Raw genomic sequence first — 19587 nt, 5'->3', positions numbered from 1 at the left:
GTCTTTTCATTTCATTCTTTTTTGTGTTTGTCTTTTCTTATGACTTTATTTCATTTTTGAGTTACTAGACATAAAAATTATTTGTTGTTAAAATAAATAAGAGTATTAAAAAGAACTTGAAAATTCTTCATCTTAAAAAGAAAGATAAGCAAACAATGATTTCAAAACTAGGTGAGTTGTTAAAACCCAAAAATTCAAGTAGTTCATTATTGGAAACACTAAAACTACAACTTGATTTATTTTATAAGACAGTAGAAAATAAAAATGAAAATGGATATGTTTGTATTAACTGTACACAAGTAGTATTTCTCAATACAATTTGTGCCCCACAAACTATAGACCCAACTCTTTCTATGATGTTATCTCAAATATCTAAATTATCAATTGGGGATGATGATGATAAACCAAAAGAAATAGAAGGTACTATTTTAGAATTATCATTTCTTGAAAAGACAAATGTCTCTTCACTTGAAATAACAACAAAACAACCTTGGCATCTTCCAAATACTCTTCAATGTCGTTTAAAAGAACTTAAAGTTTGGAATATGACTAAGTCCCAATCAGATAATTTTTTCAATATACTCAAAAAACGAGAAGAAGTATGGGAGAATTTAGAAGTTCTAAAATTATCAAATTGTGAAATTACAAAAATCCCAGAAGATGTTTTTAGTGCATTAACAGTTCCACACCTCAAAATACTTGATTTATCAAAAAACCAAATTGCGGTATTAGAAAATATTAGAGAAAGACCAATGGATTTGATTGATGTGAGTACAAATGTAATAGAATTCATTGATATTCAATTTGTTGGTTCAATCTCACAATTAGTTATTGATAATAATTTATTAACCTCATTGGATGGATGTCGTCCATTTTTTAATCTTCAAAGATTAAGTGTAAGAAATAATTTGATTGAATCTTTTCAAAATATGAAACGTGCGTTCAGTAAACTTTTCTCATTGACAGATATTCATTTAGAAGGAAATCCTGTTGTAGAGGACGAACATTTCATTGACAAAATTGCAGAATTACTTCCTTCAAGCCAATTTGGAATAGACAGTTATGTAAATGGTAATAAGGTAGATTTAAATCCACATAAATATGTCAATACTTCTAATACAACAAAACCAAGTGATCAAAGTGTTCATGTTGAACGTAAAAATATTGGTCTTTCATTATTAGATGATGAAGCATTATTAGAAGTTATTAAAGAAAAAGTTGAATTATTTAGAAAAGGCAGTTGGGATTATACAGAAGACGAGTATAAATCAAGTCGTAGTTTCTTGAGAGAAGTAGGAGAAAAAATTAATCAAGCGTTAATTGAAACAGAATATTCATTAGTTCCTGATGTAGAAGTATTTCCTTATTCTACTGTCAAAAAGGAATTGTGTAGTTCATTACTTCAAACAGCGTACTGCAGAAAAGAAAAAAGATGTTTTGTACAAGTAAGTGGAGTAAATGAAAGCCAAATGGAGATGGTTGTAAAAATCCCTATTGTTTCATCAAATGCAATTCAAAAAGCACTTCAACATATTGTTCAACTCTCAAAAGATTTAGAAAATGAAGAAACAAGTATAGAATTAAATAATAATTTATTTGGTGTAGAAATAAATGTAGCAGAATTAGTTAAGAATGTTGAGAAAGAACGTAAAGAGTTAAAAGATTTAGAAACAAATAAAATTAAAGAAGAACTAGGATGGGAACCTCAGCAAGAAACAACTCAAGATAATTATCCAAACGAAAATGCTGAACAAACAATGGTTGAATAACACTTTATTTTTTTTAGTAAACCTTTTTGTTTTATTATTTATGAGAAGAGAAAATGAAGAGAACTTACATTTAATAAAAATGAATAATTCTTTTAAGGAAGTAGTAAAACAAATGCATTTAAACAACGTTCAAACACTGAATGTTGAAATTACTAAAAACCTTGATTTACTTGTTCCTTTATTACAGTCTCTTGAAAAAGAAAAACAAAGGTACTTAGAAGATATTGGTTCACTTGCTGGGTTTAAAGTGCCTCAAGTTCCTGAAGAAATAAAGAAATGGGTTAAAATGATGAAAGAAATAAAAAATACAAAAGAAGAACAAAAACAACAGAAACAGCACCACAAAAAAGAAGTGAAAGGGTCTTTGGCTCAAAGAAAACAAATAAAAACTCAAAAAGAAGTTGAGACATCATCAAAAGCCTCAACTAAACCAAAAAAATTACTTGTAAATGATAATAAAGAAAAAATACAACATATTTGGAATGGAATTTTTAAAGAACAAGAAAGGAAAACCACTCACCATCGTATAAATCAGAAAGATTTATTAAAACAAACAACTCCAAATATTCACAAAACAGAATCACCACAAAAAAGGTTAAGTGAAGAATTACATCGTATCAAAGAACAAATAGAATATAGAGATTCAGAAGAAGATTCTAGTGAATTTGAAATTATTGACCGTCAGTCTTTACCATCTGCAAAAGTAAAACATCCTCAACACAAAAAATTAAATGAACAAAAATTACAACCTCAAATTATTTTTAATGAAAAACAAAAACCAGTTTCAAGTTTAACAGAAGAAAAGGTGATTCATAGTAGAGAAGGAACATTATTAGATGATGAAGTGGTTGTTCCAACTTTTCCATCACAACCTATCCAACTAAGTCAATCAACATCTATGTTAAATCGTGGATTCGAAAGTGGACAATAAAAAAATCAATTCAATTTGGTTAGATGTAAAATGGTTTATTTTTTTTTATTGTAAATAAATAGCATAATTACTTTATTCCAATTGAATAGCAAAGAATTCACTAACTCTGAAATTTGGATGGTCAATAATTGTTTGACCATTGTCTTCATACTCTCTCTTGAAATTACCAGACAATCTACTTTCTTCATTCTCTCCACAATTTCCACTAATCAAAAAAGCACCAGCAAAACAAAGAATATTCTCTGAATCATCAGGGAATAACCAAGTACTATAAGAATTTATTTCTCTTTTAACAAACTTAATAGGGATATTGTTCTTTATAGTAAATACAAAATGGTCTTTATCTCCAAAAACTCCTCGTGCTATATCATCGACAACAGGAACATCACTACAGTAACCTCCAAATACTTCATTTTTTGTTGTTTTTATAACAAATAATATATTCTTGTAACTTCCAACACATCTATTAAACTCTTCAGCACTAAATCCATCTTCAGTTCCTTTATAAATAACATCAATAACTTTCTTTGTACTAATCTGTTCTATTTGAGACTTTAATTCTTTGTCAAGTAATAATTCCTCTTCTAATTCATCTACTTCTATTTCTTGTTTTTCTTCATCTTTAGTTTGAGTTTCAACAACTTCAGTGATAGGTGATGTCTTTTTTGAAACTTCATTTTCATTTGACTCATCTTTTTTAAATACAATCTCGTTATTAGCATTCGTCTTACATTCTTCATTTTCTTTTTGTATTTTTTCAGGAATTTCATTTTCTTCTTTTTTTTCATCAGTTGGTATTAAAGTATTTTTGTTTTGGTTTTTCATTTCTTCAAGACTCCTAACAACATCTTTTAATATAGAATCTAAAAGAGAATATCGTTGATTCATTTTTTCAAGCTCATCACTTTTTTCTTTTATTTGTTTTTCCATTGTTTCTTTCAATGTTTTGTTCTCTTCTTCTAATTGAATTACCACAATCTCTAACTGTGAAATACGTTGTTTTAAAGAATTAACCTCTGTTTGTGTCTCATTATCTTTTTGATTAATTGTTGTTATTGAGTCAATTAAATATTTATCTGCAACAGCCCTATTGTCCATATACTTTTCAAAAACAAATTGTTTGAGCTCAATGTTATGAATACTTTCCTCCATCTATTTTAACTAGTCCTTTTTTAGTTCATCTCTCAACTATTTTTTACCTTTTTGGATTATTTTTTTTTTAAATTATCTCTTAAATTTTTTATTCTTTTTCACCTTTTAAATTGTTTTTTCTTCTTATGATTTGTATATAGTTTTTCATTTTTACTTTTTGAATTGTGAAATAAAAAAAAAAAAAAAAATAAAAACAGAAAAAAAACTGGAATAAATAACGAGGAAGATTCAAAAAATAAAAATGAAAAGATATAACCCATGTGAATCTCCAGAATTTAATCAAAACATAGATAATGATGATTCTGATCTTCCAGATTTTTTGAGGGAAGATAACTTTCCTGAACAAAGAAATACAGCAAGATTTCAATTACCTCAAAGTATTTTATTAAGTGGAATTTCGATAAAAAATGAACCTTATAATAATTCAGAGTATTCAATGGAACCTCAAAGAAACATTTTAAAAGAAGAGAGATATGAAATTAAAGAAGATGATATACCTCTTCAGATGAATACCATTGCAGATGAAATAACTAATAGACTAGAAAATGTGATTGAAGACAATAAATATCCTGAACCTTTTGGTGAAGTTGTCTGGGAACTTCAAAAATGTGTTACACAAATTAAAGAAAATATGCCTAATATCCAGAAAGTTGATTATCGAAAATTAACTCAAACATTAAACGAAACGTTATATCAATTATTCAAAAGGGTTGTTTCAGATAGTCTTTGTAACAATCGAATTGAATGCAGAGACCTTCAATGTTTTTTTTCATTATCAAAGGATATATCAAGATTTGAAATCTTTAATAGAGAAGAAGTAAACAAATTAAATGATCTTATTGCTAAAATTGAAGATATTACTCCTCAACCACAAGTAAATAATATTACAAACCAACAAGAACTTAGAAGTTATTTAAATGAATCTGGATTAAATACAACTCAAATTTTAATTCAAATTTGTGATCCTAAAGATGTAGGTAGTTTTATTAAAGCTCTTGGAGATCTTAAGATTATTTTTAGTGCATCAAAACATTCAAAAACAAATTATATTTCAATGATTAAAGAATTAAATGGTCTTGACGATGATAATGGAAGAAAATTTGCTACTCCATTTTTCTTACTCAAAAAAGCGTTTGAGTGTTGTGTTATTAAATCTCAATTTAGTTTGTTATCTTTACTGATTTTACAAAATTATATCCTGTTACTAATATTAAATAGAAGCACTAGTTGAAGTCTTGTCTCAGGCTATTCTTAATATGGACTTCTTTACGGATGACCAAAGAGAACAAGTTGATAAAATGTTAAACCAAGCTGATTCCCTTAGAAAAAGTAAACCAGAACTATTAGGAAAAAAACTTCAATTAAAAAAAGATGAAGAAGTAATGAAATTTGGGTATGTAAAAGATTATATTGAACGTCATCCAGAACTTAGTTAAGTAATTGCATTGGTGTTTGACTACTTATTTATTTGAATAAATGTATTGTCTTTACTAATCAATAATAATTAATTTGATTATTCTTTTTATTATAAATTATTAATTTATATTTTACTTATCAAATAAAAAAGAAAAATGTTAGTTGAACATTAAATTTGTTATTCTTAATTAGTTTAGTGGAACGTCTCGTTGTTCTCTTGTCCATCCTGGATGTTCTGAAACTTTTCTGATAATTCTTGCAGGATTGCCAGCAACAACTGTATTATCTGGAACATCATGAGTAACTACAGAAGCAGCACCTACAACTGAATTTTCTCCAATTGTAATTCCTGGAAGAATAGTTGCACCTGCACCAATCCAAGCACCATCTTTAATTACAATAGGTAATCCATATTCAACAAGAGAATTTCTAATAAGTGGATCAGTTGGATGAGTAGCTGAAATGAGTTGGACATTAGGACCAATCAAGACATGATTACCAATTTTAACGTAATTAGCATCTAGTACTGTTAAATTATAATTAATAAATGTATCATGTCCAACAGAAATGTATTTACCATAATCACAACGAAATGGTGGAAGTATACAACTATTTTCTCCAAGACTTCCAACAATATCCTTCAACATTTCTAATCTCTTTTGTGCATTTCTTTCACAATTAAAATCAATAATTTTTTCACAACAAGACTCTCTGTCATGAGCTAACTCTGGGACTGTACTATCATATAACTTTCCATTAAGCATTAAACTTCTTTCATCAAATGTAGGTGTTGCCATCGTTATTTTGAATTTTACAATTTTAGTAATTCTATTTTTTTTTTAAAAAGAGTCAGAATTTTTGTTCTTTCTTCATTATTTTCTTATCAAACAAAATATAATTGATGATTATTACTAAAAACCCAACACAAAATAATAACAATTTATATAAATCTTCTGAATTTTCATTATATTCAACAACATAACAATACCAATTGAAAACAACTTCCTTAGTTTATGAACTAAATCAATTGTTTTCACTAAAACTATTAACGACATACGTCATGATATTGATGAGTTGAGACAAAAAAATAATCGAAAAATAATTGGAAAATGACATATTGTAATTAATTAATCATCACTTTCTTCTTCTTCTTCTTCTTCACTCATTTCTTCTTCTTCATTTTGATTTGTTTGTTGTGGGTTATTGTTCTTTCTAACAGGACGAGGAATTACAGTAAATTTAATTGGATATGCCCATTCGCAATGAAGATATGAGTCACAAATAATATGTAATAATACAACATATGACCCTTCTTCTTTAGGAGAAGGAAGATAAATTTTTGTGATAAATGGCAATTCAGAAATAGGAATATATCCGTGTGTAGCATTAAGAACAAATTGATTTCTTACATCAGTAATAATAAACCACCAACGCTCTAATCTGGTATTAGGACAATATGGGTTATGAACATAAACATCTTTTGGTGGTTCATGAACAATTTCCACATCTGGAATTTCTGGATCAATTTCATCTTCTTCTTTATCAAAATCTTCTTTAGTACTTTTGAGAAGTTCTTCAGCATCATCTGGTTCATCTGGTAATTCTTCTTTTTCTCTATTAAGAATATCATCTAATTTACTCTTCCATTGTGGGACAATTTCACCATTTTCGTTTCTAGGATAACGATATCCATTAATAGTAACAAGAATAGGCACTCCTGCAATTACTTTTCTTGTTCCAGTATTGCTCATTGCTCTAACAATAAATGTGATATTAGTAGGATAATAATTAAAGAAGTTAATAATTTGTTTTCTTCTTTCATTAACTAATTGATTGTCATTAGGCTTAATATTTTCTTCAATACTATTTTCATGTTTCTCAATATTTTCTTGTATCTCTTTTGTTTTATGTTCATCAGTATCTTTAGTATTAAATTTTGGTTTTTTTCCTTCTTTAATGGCTTTTTCATCTAATGCTCTTTTAACTCTTTCTTTCATACTTTCTATATTTCTTTTCTTAACTTCACTTCGTTGTTTTTTTGGTTCAATAACCTTATGTTGTTTTTCTACTTCAATACTATCAATCTTTTCATTAATTAAATTCATTCGCTCTTCTGGAGTCATCTTTGTGATACGTTCAAATGTCATATTCTTTCCAAAGACTTTTCCACCTTCATTAAAGTCTGGTAACTGTAAGAAATCATCATTCTCTCCACATGCTTGAGTAATCATAGCATTTAATCTAATACATTGCCAAATTCCATTTAAATTTTTCTTTCCCATCATTACAGATACCATTCCATGAAGTACAGTTGGAATAACTTCAAGTATAGAATCTAAATCATCTCTAAGATAACTTGGAAGCTCTTCATGTAATCTAGACAAATGTGCTCCAATTAATATTTGTGCTTTAACAGCTTCAGGAACATTATAAGTTGGTTTCTTTATAAATTCTTCTTTTATTTTCTTTTGAATAACTGGTAAAAAGTTTTTATCATTTGGACGAATAACAACCACTTCTCTTACTTCATTTGCCAATGATACAACTTCAATCATTGAAGGGAAATTTAAATTAGAATTGATTAATTGCATAAATATAGCATTAGTTTCAATTGTTAAATTATTATTATCTTTCTTATTGCATTTTTTAACCATTAACCATACACTTACAGGAAAAACAATTACTATGATAATTATATAAAACCCTAATATAAGTTTTCTATTCTTCTCTAAAGTAAGAAAGATTGGAAGTCCTATTCCTTTTGTTTCTATTTTATCATCTTCTTCTCTTCCTGTTTCTTTCCATGCTTTTAGTTTAGATGGATCAGTTAATGTTTCATATGCTTTTGTTACTTGAATAAACATTTCTTCAGCACCTTCTTCTTTATTTTTGTCTGGATGATATTTTAATGATAATTTACGATAAGCACTTCTAATTTCTTTATCAGTTGATGTAGATGAAATACCTAAAATGATATAAGGATCAAAAGTTGGTTGTGGTGCAATAATATTTGATGAATTAATTTTAATTATATTATGAATAAAAACATATGATAAAATACCAATAATGATAAACTATAATATTGTGAGTTATTATAATCCTATGTCTTAATATACTGAATAACAAACTTGAAAGATTGTTGATGAGGTAATTTTGTGATTTTTTATTATCATTCTTTTTCTTTTCTCTTGACATTTAGAACATTGACATGGAAAAGTTGTAGGAATGGTTCTTTGTTTACGCAGATAATATAATGCCCAAATTAATATAATTATTCCAATAAATCCTGTTATGAAAATTAAAAACATTTGATCATCGAATTGAAGCTTCTCTTCAACCATATCAAAGAATTAATTATTTTAAAGTTTTATTATTTTATATTATAATTTGAAATATCATTAAGTTTATTATAATTATCACGCTTTCTTTTCTTCATATCTCTTTTTCAATTATCAATTATAGAATTATTTAACATTAAAATGATATTTTAAATTGTTGGGTTTATACTAAAATCCTTTGTTACTTTAATATTCATTAAAGAATAAAATGGTAGTAGAAAGAAAAAACTTGTTTTTAAAGCAAAAACTAATCTACAATAACAAGAAAAAGATCTTTATTTTGAAAATAATCAAAAAAAAAATCTAAAAATCTAAAGGATGAATAAAAGTGGATTGGAAAATGGACCAGTCTCAGTCTCAAAAAATCTTGTAATCAATTCAAAACGATTATCTGTTAGTGAAACAACACTTCAATATAATCAAAAGAAACAAGCTCAATCAGTTGGTGATTCTGAAATACCACAAGTATTTACTGACTCTCCAAATAGGTCAGAAAACCCAGGATTAATTAATATTAAAAATAAATTAAATAGTATTGATATTGAAGAAGAAGAGCCACCACCTATTAGAAGTCATCAATTAGCATATTCTCATTTTCCACCAAAACCAACAACAAATACATTTGATAGTGATGAATTTAATCCAGTGGAAATAATTTGAACGTTCTTTCCTTTTTAAACTAATCATAAAATCAAATCTGTTTTGTATAATTTTTTCTTTGATAAGTGAGGAAAGATAAAAGTTATTTTAATTCATTTTACTTTTTTACTTTCTTTTTTTTTTTCAATAACATAATTTAAAGAAAGTGTCAAAACAAAAAGATAATACAAAGGAATTTAAACCCTATTTATTCAATAAACTATCAACTACTTGGTTTAATTTGTAAAAACATGACTTCTAATGTCGATGATATGTTTGACTTTCTTCAACCAGAAACTCAAAATAAAGATGAGGCTAAAGAAGAAGAAGAAATTAATGAATATCTAATGAAACGAAGAAAAATTATTGAAGATAAATACAAAGATTTATTACCAAGACCAGAGTCTACACCTATTCTTGAAGCACAATACCAAGGATGTACTCATGAAGTTGCAGTCCCAGATGGACAAGTAGCAACAGAACAAACTCTAAATCCACAATATCCAACAGAACCAGCTAAAACATATCCATTTACATTAGATGATTTTCAAAGACTTTCAGTATCATGTATTGGTCAAAATGAAAGTGTTTTAGTTAGTGCACACACTTCAGCAGGAAAGACTGCAGTTGCAGAATATGCAATTGCTAGTGCATTAAAAAATAATCAAAGAGTAATTTATACATCACCTATTAAAGCATTATCTAATCAAAAATATAGAGACCTTCAAGAGCAATTCACAGATGTTGGATTAATAACTGGAGATATTACTATTAATGAAGAAGCATCATGTCTTGTTATGACAACAGAAATTCTTAGAAATATGTTATATAGAGGGAATGATGTTATGAGAGAAGTAGCATGGGTTATATTTGATGAAGTTCATTATATGAGAGATAAAGAACGAGGAGTTGTTTGGGAAGAATCAATTATTTTATTACCAGATACTGTACATTATGTATTTTTATCTGCAACAATACCAAATGCATTTGAATTTGCAAGTTGGATAGCCAATATTCATAAACAAGCATGTCATGTTGTTTATACAGACTACAGACCAACTCCATTATGTCATTATCTTTTTCCAGCAGGAGGAAATGGAATTTATTTAGTTGTTGATAAAGAATGTAAATTTAGAGAAGAAGGATTTAATAAAGCATTAACTTCACTTGGACTTGATGCAGTTGGGATTAAAACAACATCAAAACAAATGAATAATAAACCTGATGTTATTAAAATTATAACAATGGTTATGAAAAATAATCTTGCACCAGTTATAGTCTTTTCATTTAATAGAAAAGAACTTGAAGTAATGGCAAAAACATGTAATAGAATGGATTTAACTTCAGACGATGAAAAAACTATAATTGCAAAAATCTTTAATAATGCTATTCAATGTTTAAATGCAGAAGATAGGAAATTAGAACAAATAACAGAACTTCTTCCATTATTATTAAAAGGAGTAGGAATGCATCATTCAGGATTATTACCTATAATGAAAGAAACAGTTGAAATATTATTCCAAGAAGGATTAATAAAATGTTTATTTGCAACAGAAACATTTGCTATGGGATTAAATATGCCAGCAAGAACTGTTGTATTTACTAATGTAAAAAAATATGATGGAAAAGAAACGAGATATCTTAGACCAGGAGAGTATATTCAAATGAGTGGAAGAGCTGGAAGAAGAGGAAAAGATGATCAAGGAACAGTTATTTTAATGGTAGATCAAAAAATAGAACCAACAGTATTAAAAAATATGATTTTTGGAAAAGCAGATCCATTAACATCATCATTTTATTTAGGATATAATATGCTTTTAAATTTAATGAAACTAGAAGCAGCAGATCCAGAAGGATTAATTTCTAAATCATTTAGACAATTCCAAACAAATAATAAATTACCTGAATTACAAAAGAAGTTAAAAGAATTAGAAGAAAAAGAAAAAACATATATTTTCACACAAGAAGATATTGTTAAACCATTATATCATCTTAAATTAGCTATTGACCAACATAATGAAAATATTCATGAAGCTATTTATAAAGAATCAGTTTTATTACCATTTTTAGTTGATGGAAGGTTAGTTCATATTGTAGATAAAAATACGTTATTTGATTTTGGTTGGGTACCTGTGTTAGCAGATAGAAAAAGAAAAGTTGGGACAGTTAGTGTTATTGTTTCATTAAAGAAAGGAGCATTACAACCAACTCCAGGAGAATTAGGAAAAGGAGGAAATGCAGGAATTACATCATTTAATATTGATTGTATTTCAGAAGTATCTACATTAAGATTAGGATTACCAGATAATGTTAGAGACAATTTAGACACATTTTTATTTAAAATTAATAATGCAATTAAAAAGAAATATCCAGACTTTAACTTACCTGTATTAGATCCTATTAATGATATGAAAATTAATGATCAAAATGTTATAGAATCAATAAAAAAAATTAAAGAATTAAAAGAAAGATGGAATCAAGTTCAATGGGATGATATTACTAGAAAAGAATTTGATATGTTTGTTGAAAGAGAAAATATTCGAGAAGAAATTAGTGTATTAAGGTCTACTGTTGTTCAATCAAAAGATGTTATATTAAAAGATGAATTAAGAGGAATGAGAAGAGTATTAAAAAGATTAGGATATGTTAGTGAAGATGATATCATTCAAACTAAAGGAAGAGTTGCTGCTGAACTTTCTGCTGGAAATGAATTATTATTAACAGAATTATTATTTAGTGGAGTATTTAGTACATTAAATGCAAAACAAGCAACTGCTTTATTAGGATGTTTTGTATTAGATGAAAAACCAAAAGAACAAGTTCAACCTCCAAAAGATTTAGAAGAAAGTTTTGCTCTTATTATTACTAATGCCACACGTATTGCAAATATTATGGCAGATTGTCGATTGAATATTAATGTTAATAAGTATATTGAACAATTCAGACCAACAATGTTACCAATTGTTGAGTCATGGTGTGATGGAATGACTTTTGCTCAACTAATTCAAGGAAGTGATTTATTTGAAGGAAGTATTATTCGTGGAATGAGAAGATTAGAAGAACTTTTAGTTCAAATGACTGATGCAAGTAAATTTATGGGAAATCCAGACTTAGCAAAGAAGTTTGAAGAAGGGGTTACATTGATTAAGAGAGATATTATTTTTGCTGCTTCTCTTTATATTTGATTGATTGAGTTTTTAATTGTATTTTTGATTCTTTTTGAACATCATGAAGAACTATCATATTGTGAAGAGAATTGATAATGTAAAATAATATCAAAAAAGCAGAAGACTGAATAAAATGAAAAGAGAACAATACAAATTACTTTATATAAAAGAGATAAAAGAAGAATGAAACAAAAAAAAGTAGAAGATGTTTCAGTCTTGTTTATTAGTTTAATTGAACTATGGATGATAATTATCTGATGACAAAAGTAATCAAACAAATGAAAATTATATTGGTTCAATAAAAGCATAACTCAGTGTTTAAGTACCTTTATTTCCTGAATTATTTTATTCATTATATGACAAACATTAACATACAAATTAATAGCACATATTCATTATCAAGAATGGATCTTTTGTAAATGTTACTTAACAACAATATATATGCTCATGGTTTTACATATTGTTTATTTCATTTATTATTCTTTTTATCATTACGTCAAATTGGTTAAGACTATAATTACAATACTTTGACTTAATAGTCGTGAACAGTCATTTTTAATACTGTACTGATAATAAAAATTATGAGAATTAGATATGTTAATAAGTAGAACTTATGAATAATGAGAAATGGTTATTTTAGTGTATTCAATATGTTTTTATAAATATTGCACTAGTTGTTTCTAACTTAGGTATATTAGAATATCAATATTTTAATTTGTTATTACAAATAATTTGTAGTTTATTATGCAAGATATGCATTTTCATTGATTTTCATTGTTTTATTGAATTACATGTTAATTAATTGAGGTAATATCTTGTCATTAATTCAAAAACAAGTCATTGTTTATTTTATATTAACCCCTATCCATTTCATATTCAATTTATTTTTTATTAATAAGCATAAAACATTTAATACAAAATATTACTTTCATCTTTTGATAGTCAATACCTTCATTATAAAATGAATAACAATTACAATTAAATCATTATAAGATACTAATTATACTTATTAAATTATAAACTTTCACAATACATACTAAACATTCTTTATTAGTGATTGTATAATGTATTAAATTCTTATTTATGAATCTATTAACTTGTTCATTACTTTATTTTTCTTTCCTATTTTGTTATTAGTTTCATCATAACATTGTATTATATGACTAATATGATTAGAAATTAAATATTTGATGCGATACTTTGTGACTATTTGTTATTTGATGATGATACAAATATTGAATCAAAAGATGAAAGAACAATAAAGTGGTCAAATATCATCATTATCATTCTGTATTTCATATACATTATTCTATTTAATAATTCTTTGTTAACTAATTAACAACAGTTATTTATTTTATTATTATTTTGATATAACATTACACCATAAATTATAAAAACATTCAAAGAGTTTAATTGATAAAAATAATAACCATATCAATTATGATGAGATGAAATTTAAATAGAGTTAATAAATAAAAATAATAATAGATGAAATTTTGAAACAAGAATATTTAAATTAAATCAAATACCACAAAACACGAAATTTAAAAAAAAATATATGACATATTTATTATTTAAGGAAGTGATTATTTAAAATGATATAAAGAGTAAAGAAATGATTGTTCATTTAATTTATATTCTAAATTTTTATATTTCATTTAGTATATTTATTCAAAACATTCTGTATTTATGAATATCTTTATTATCAATTTGAATATATTAATTAAACAATAAAACACCATTTTTAGTTTTTTGTTTATTAGATGATTCTACTTATTTGGTATTTTTTGTATCCAATAACATCTTTTGTAGTTATTTTATTTATTTCATTATTGCTTTCGAGATCCTTTTCCAATGCAGGAAATACAACAAATTTTAATGCCATGGCTATTGTGTAAAACCTTAGGGTCTTGTAAAGAAAAGCAAACAAGACATAGAAATCTAAGGTCATACAACAAAAAAAGAAATGTCAATAGCAATAAATGGCATAACAATTATAACAATAAAGGTAAACGATACACCAAGGAAAAAGGGTTTAGAAGACAAAAGACTCAAAGAAAAACAAATAAAAAACAAGGTAAATACAATGACAATAAAGATTATACAAATAACAAATATAAATGAATAACAATAAATGATAAACAAGAAAGAATAAAAGGAATAACAAGTGAATGGAATGAAGGAGAATACGAAGAAATACTAAAAAAATATGAAGGTAAAAGAAAAAGATGGTATGATATTCTTCAAGAAGTATATTCAATTAAAAAGAAAAAGATAATTGAAAAGACGAAAGAAGAGTTTAAAGAAAAAACAAAAGATTGGGAGGAAAAAGACATTAAGGCTATAGAAACAGAAATTAAAAACAAAAACCCAATTAAAGAAATGAATGATAGATGTAAAATAGCAAGAATAATAAATAGCAAAGAAAGTATAATGAAAATACAAGAAGAAACAAAAAATAAAGAAGAAAAGATAGAAGAAGAAAAAGAAAAAGAAGAAATAATTGCTCTGAAAAATCAAATTACTGAATTAAAAGAAAAAGTTAAAGAATATCAAGCAAAAAATGGAAGAAGAACAAGCGATTTCAGAAGAAATGATGAAAAAAGCAAAAGAAATAGTTAAAAAAGAATTTGAAGAAGAAATTACAGAAATGAAAACACAAAATAGAAAGATTCAAACGAATTATGAAGAAATGAAGAAAGAAAATGAAAAATTAGAAGAAAGAAATTTAAAATTACAAGGAAAAATAAATGAGATAGAAGGAAAGAAAATCACAGAAGTAAATAACAAAGAAGAAAAAATCCGAAGTATCCAAGCTAATAAAAAGAAGATAGAAAAAGAAAATGAAGGAATGAAAGAAGAAATTGAAAAGTTGAAAAAGAGAAACAAGATACTAGAACAAAATGCAAACACACTAGAGAAGAAGATTGAAATGATAGAAAAAAACACTGAAGAATTAAAGAAAGAAATAAGAGATAAAGAAAAACAAATCTCTGAATATCAAGAAATTGCAATTAAAAACCAAGAAATTGCAGAAATAACAAGAGAAGAATTAGACAACACACAAAAAGAAAATGAGACACAAAAACAAATAATATCAAAGCAACAAGATGATATTGAAAATTTTATTTCACAGAAGGAATTAGAGAAGAAGAAAACGATGACACTTGTGATAAATACACAACCAGTACTGAGGAAAGCATCATCGGGAACGATGGAGATGAACGAAACTACTCCTATGAAAAAGACAGTAGTGGAAATCGAAGAGAAAAGCAAAGCACTGATTGTCAAAAAACAAGAGATGATAGTCAGACAAGAAATACAACAAAACAAAGAAATAGAAAATTAATTGAAGTGATGTATTGTTTTGAATTAATTTGTTAAATAAGAAATTATATAAGAAATTAAGATGGGAACAAATAGAAAGTATAATAAAAGTGACAAACATCAATGTCAATATTGAAAAAGAATATATTAAATATATTAAAATGTCACATAAAATAAAAGAAAACATTAAACGATACATTAAAATGAAAGTAAATGATATAATAGAAGGAAGAGTAGAGTGTGATTCAATAATAAAAAACATCATATTAAAGAATAACTCTACAGAAATTGATGAAGAATACCTTAACACTCTCATCAATAAAGTAAAAGAAATGAAAGTAGAAAAATGTGCAAACATTAATTACTACTGGAAAAGAAAAGAAGCTGACCGACTAATAACGGAAATTAATAATAGATGGGTATGGTCAGGAAGCAGAATGCAGGATCTGCAAGATGATATGAAGAGGATTTCAATGATTATGCACCTCTATCTCCAAAATAAAATAATAAGAGATAAATTTGATGAAATAAAAGAAATACTAAAGAAAATTAATAGACTAGAAGATTTGGTCAAGGGAAGGAAATGGTACAGAATAAAGTGCATCATGAAATTAAAAGAACATGATGAAGAAGGAATAAAAGTTAAAGCACTAGAAAGAATAAAATACCTAAAATATATGATGACAATGATCAAAGAAAGAATTAAATTTAATAAAGATGAAAGGGTCAGAATCAATACAAATAAAATCATGTTTGATTCTAACAAGAAAATTAGAATAAGGAAGAAAGACCCAAAAAATGAAATATACCCAAATAACGATATTACTTTAGAATATTGGAAATCGTTATATGAAACACAGGTGATATTAAATAAAGATAATTGGAAAATAAAACAAATCACCTCGTGGAATGAAAGATATATCAATTATGATAGTGTCATTATAACAATAAATGAATTAAATTTAAGTATAATGAAAATAAGTAACTGGAAAGCACCAGGAATAGACACTATATATGGGTATTATTGGAAAAGGATGTCATCATCAAGAGAAATCATTCTCAATATCTTTAATGAATGGTTGAACTTCCCCGAAAACATCCCATTAGACATGGTAAGTGGAAGAACTTTATTAATCCACAAAGTGATATGAACGACGTCACTAATTATCGTCCTATCAGTTGTACAAATGTAATTATGAAAGTATTTACCTCAATATTAAAAGAAAAGATTCACAGAAGACTTAACATGAATTGTGAATCATTTAAAATTAGTAGCAACCAATTGGGATGTAAATTACAATCTTTAGCTGCTAAAGAAGGAATAATTAATAGTTATATGATGAAGCAGCAGAAAGAAGAAAAATACCCAAAATATGTGGAGTCATATTATGACATTAAAAAAGCATATGACACAGTAAACCACGAATGGGTAATTGAATCATTAAAATATTTTAATGTAGAGGGTGTCATCATAAACATGATTGAAAGTATGATGACTAGATGGAAGATATTCATCGGCTATAAATTTAATGAATATCTAGGATGTATTAAATTAAATAAATGAATTTTACAAGGTGATTCCTTATCCCCTCTACTCTTCATCATTCAGATGAATGTAATTTCTCAAATCATCGAAGAGAAATTCCCAAAAGCAAATCACACTTTATATATGGATGATTTGAGAATAATGACGGAAAGTAGTGAAGAAATGGGAATAATCCACAATGAAATTAAGGAAATAATAAGTGGAATAGGGATGGAAATGAATGAGAAAAAGTCAGGAATGGTATTAAAAAACATTAAAGAAATACCAAATGGAATGCAAAACATCCCAATCATTGAAGGTGAGGACTTGTATAAATACTTAGGAATATGGCAGTCCGACGAAATTGAAGATACCTTCAATTGTAAATCCATCAAAGAAAAAATGAATCAGAAGATGGAAGAAATAAACACTGATGAAAGTAGTAATAGAAGATATATTACTAGAATAAACACTGAAGTAATCCCTATCTTCAGATATTCAGCATCAGTTGTAAATTGGAAAATCACTGACCTAGATAAAATTGATTTGGAGATAAGAAAATATTTAAGAAAGGCAAAATACATTGGTGCCGGAAACTCCAAAGATAGGTTGTATGTCCCTCAAGAAGAAATGGGTGAAGGATTAATAAATATAAGGGACGAATATGTTATTGAATTAATTAGAACAGTGATGTACTACTGTACCAGAGAATGTGAAATAGGAAATAACATATTAGAAAGATGGTACAGTAAGAAGGGAATATGGAATAGAATTAAAAAAGCCCTAGGTCATAAAATCCCAGAAACAAAAATAGAAGAAATAATAAATGAAGGGATTGAAAATAAAAAAGAAAAAGAAGTAGTAGTAGAAATAAAGAAATTATTGACCGACCAATACATCAAAAAATGGAAGTCCCATCAAATAAGCGGACACTTCAGAAGATGGTTCGAGTCAAAAGGAGTAGATAAAATTACTACAGTGAAAGCATGGAAGTCATTCAATATTAAAAAGAATGTATTTCTCCATTTAACTAAAATGCAAGATGGTGCAATATTTTGTGGGTATAAAAAATCAAAAATAATGAAAAATGAAAGATTGAAATACTCCACAATATGTAAAGACAAGATAGCTACAGTAGAACACATTCTACTATCTTGTATTTATCATAAAAATCACAAATGGAAAAACATGACCATATAGGCATTATAATATGGGAGGGATTAATAAGAAAATATACAGGAAATAATCAATATAAAAACCCCATATGAAACAATGTTCAAATATAAAGACATCACAATGATATTGAACAAACAAATAATGCATAAAAGTGAATGACAATATCACAAAATACCAGACATATATGTATTAGATAAAAAGAATAAAACTTGTTTATTATTTGATATGACTATTGTGGCTGATCACAATATTAATTGAGTGTATTGGAAGAAAAGAAATAAGTATAAGGAATTAAAGAATATTCTAATGAAAATAGAAAAATTAAAAGATGTCAAAATAAATCCAGTAGTAATCTCAATCAATGGATTAATGAATAAAGAAAGTAATAAATTAATTAAAGAATTAAAAATTGAAATTGACATCGAGAAAGAAGTAAAAAACATTGTAATTAAAAACATGATGGATGTCATAGAATACTGCTTCAATCACAACCACACATACTCTGTAGAATTACTAGAAGAAGTATAAACTTATTTAGTCACAAATGAAGAAGGAAGAATAGAAATAATTCTATTAACATTGAATTAACTGCTTTACTTTTAATGAGAAACACTTTCTTTATTTCTTGAAACCCAATATTGTAAAGTACTTGGTGATAAATCACCATAAACATTACAATAATCATTTTGAAGAACTCGTGCTGCTTTAGACAATCCAATTAGTTTTGCTTTCTCAATTGCAAAAGCCTTTTCTTCAGGACTCCAAAATCTTTTTCCCTTTCCTTTCTTTGGCATAATTGCTTTAACAATTTTTGGTGTTTTTATAACTCGACTTTCTGACATTTCTATCATCGGACTTGGAGTAGAATGTATAACAGTTGGCTCATTATAAATTGTTACTTCATACAATGACGTTTCAACTGGTTTAAAGACTGACATTACCACTTCTTCTTTGATTGTGTTTTTTAATTCTTGAGTTGAGTTTAAATAATTGAAGGGTTTGGACATTTCCAACGATCTTTTTCATTTCCATGAATTTTCTCTTATTTTTCTTTTCAAAGTCTTTTTTATTTCTTTTAAGTCTCATTCTTAATAGTTCATTTTCTTACTATTTTATTCTCTTGACTTTTCATATTTTTCCTTATTCC

General features: G+C 26.6%; 9 protein-coding genes across 9 annotated transcripts, besides 1 other annotated feature; 5 read left to right on the top strand and 4 right to left on the bottom strand.

Annotated features, from left to right (window-relative positions):
- Positions 1-155: 155 nt before the first annotated feature.
- EHI_134680 (uncharacterized protein) lies at positions 156-1787 on the top strand (the record flags this gene model as incomplete). Its single annotated transcript, XM_647026.2, has 1 exon — positions 156-1787. One exon carries the CDS (start codon positions 156-158, stop codon positions 1767-1769), a length of 1614 nt encoding a protein of 537 aa, XP_652118.1. The 3' UTR covers positions 1770-1787.
- Positions 1788-1848: 61 nt separating this feature from the next.
- Positions 1849-2700, top strand: EHI_134670 (uncharacterized protein; the record flags this gene model as incomplete). Its single annotated transcript, XM_647025.2, has 1 exon — positions 1849-2700. The coding sequence occupies one exon, from the start codon at positions 1849-1851 to the stop codon at positions 2698-2700; it is 852 nt and encodes a 283-aa protein (XP_652117.2).
- A 72-nt stretch (positions 2701-2772) lies between these two features.
- Positions 2773-3852, bottom strand: EHI_134660 (uncharacterized protein; the record flags this gene model as incomplete). The annotated part of the gene is made up of 1 exon (XM_647024.1): positions 2773-3852. One exon carries the CDS (start codon positions 3850-3852, stop codon positions 2773-2775), a length of 1080 nt encoding a protein of 359 aa, XP_652116.1.
- A 241-nt stretch (positions 3853-4093) lies between these two features.
- EHI_134650 (uncharacterized protein) lies at positions 4094-5288 on the top strand (the record flags this gene model as incomplete). Its single annotated transcript, XM_647023.2, has 2 exons — positions 4094-5015; positions 5071-5288. 2 exons carry the CDS (start codon positions 4094-4096, stop codon positions 5286-5288), a joined length of 1140 nt encoding a protein of 379 aa, XP_652115.2.
- Positions 5289-5428: 140 nt separating this feature from the next.
- EHI_134640 (acetyltransferase, putative) lies at positions 5429-6070 on the bottom strand. The gene has a single exon (XM_647022.2). The coding sequence runs from the start codon at positions 6063-6065 to the stop codon at positions 5457-5459; it is 609 nt and encodes a 202-aa protein (XP_652114.1). The 5' UTR covers positions 6066-6070; the 3' UTR covers positions 5429-5456.
- Positions 6071-6395: 325 nt separating this feature from the next.
- Positions 6396-8609, bottom strand: EHI_134630 (DnaJ domain containing protein; the record flags this gene model as incomplete). The annotated part of the gene is made up of 2 exons (XM_643807.2): positions 6396-8342; positions 8397-8609. The coding sequence occupies 2 exons, from the start codon at positions 8607-8609 to the stop codon at positions 6396-6398; spliced, it is 2160 nt and encodes a 719-aa protein (XP_648899.2).
- A 315-nt stretch (positions 8610-8924) lies between these two features.
- Positions 8925-9266, top strand: EHI_134620 (uncharacterized protein; the record flags this gene model as incomplete). Its single annotated transcript, XM_647020.1, has 1 exon — positions 8925-9266. One exon carries the CDS (start codon positions 8925-8927, stop codon positions 9264-9266), a length of 342 nt encoding a protein of 113 aa, XP_652112.1.
- Positions 9267-9496: 230 nt separating this feature from the next.
- EHI_134610 (DEAD/DEAH box helicase, putative) lies at positions 9497-12430 on the top strand (the record flags this gene model as incomplete). Its single annotated transcript, XM_647019.1, has 1 exon — positions 9497-12430. The coding sequence occupies one exon, from the start codon at positions 9497-9499 to the stop codon at positions 12428-12430; it is 2934 nt and encodes a 977-aa protein (XP_652111.1).
- A 1823-nt stretch (positions 12431-14253) lies between these two features.
- Positions 14254-19035: a repeat region.
- A 4-nt stretch (positions 19036-19039) lies between these two features.
- EHI_134600 (uncharacterized protein) lies at positions 19040-19447 on the bottom strand (the record flags this gene model as incomplete). The annotated part of the gene is made up of 1 exon (XM_647772.1): positions 19040-19447. One exon carries the CDS (start codon positions 19445-19447, stop codon positions 19040-19042), a length of 408 nt encoding a protein of 135 aa, XP_652864.1.
- Positions 19448-19587: the final 140 nt, after the last annotated feature.

Source organism: Entamoeba histolytica, genomic scaffold (genome assembly GCF_000208925.1).
Source record: "Entamoeba histolytica HM-1:IMSS scf_1104750518367 genomic scaffold, whole genome shotgun sequence".
Classification (NCBI taxonomy): domain Eukaryota; phylum Evosea; order Mastigamoebida; family Endamoebidae; genus Entamoeba; species Entamoeba histolytica.
The sequence above is the reverse complement of the archived record's forward strand: the minus strand, read 5'-3'. Positions and strand labels throughout refer to the sequence as shown.

Bases quoted from the DNA above. Each gene is read 5' to 3' on its own strand.
- EHI_134640 (XM_647022.2), bottom strand. From the start codon at position 6,065: ATGGCAACACCTACATTTGATGAAAGAAGTTTAATGCTTAATGGAAAG.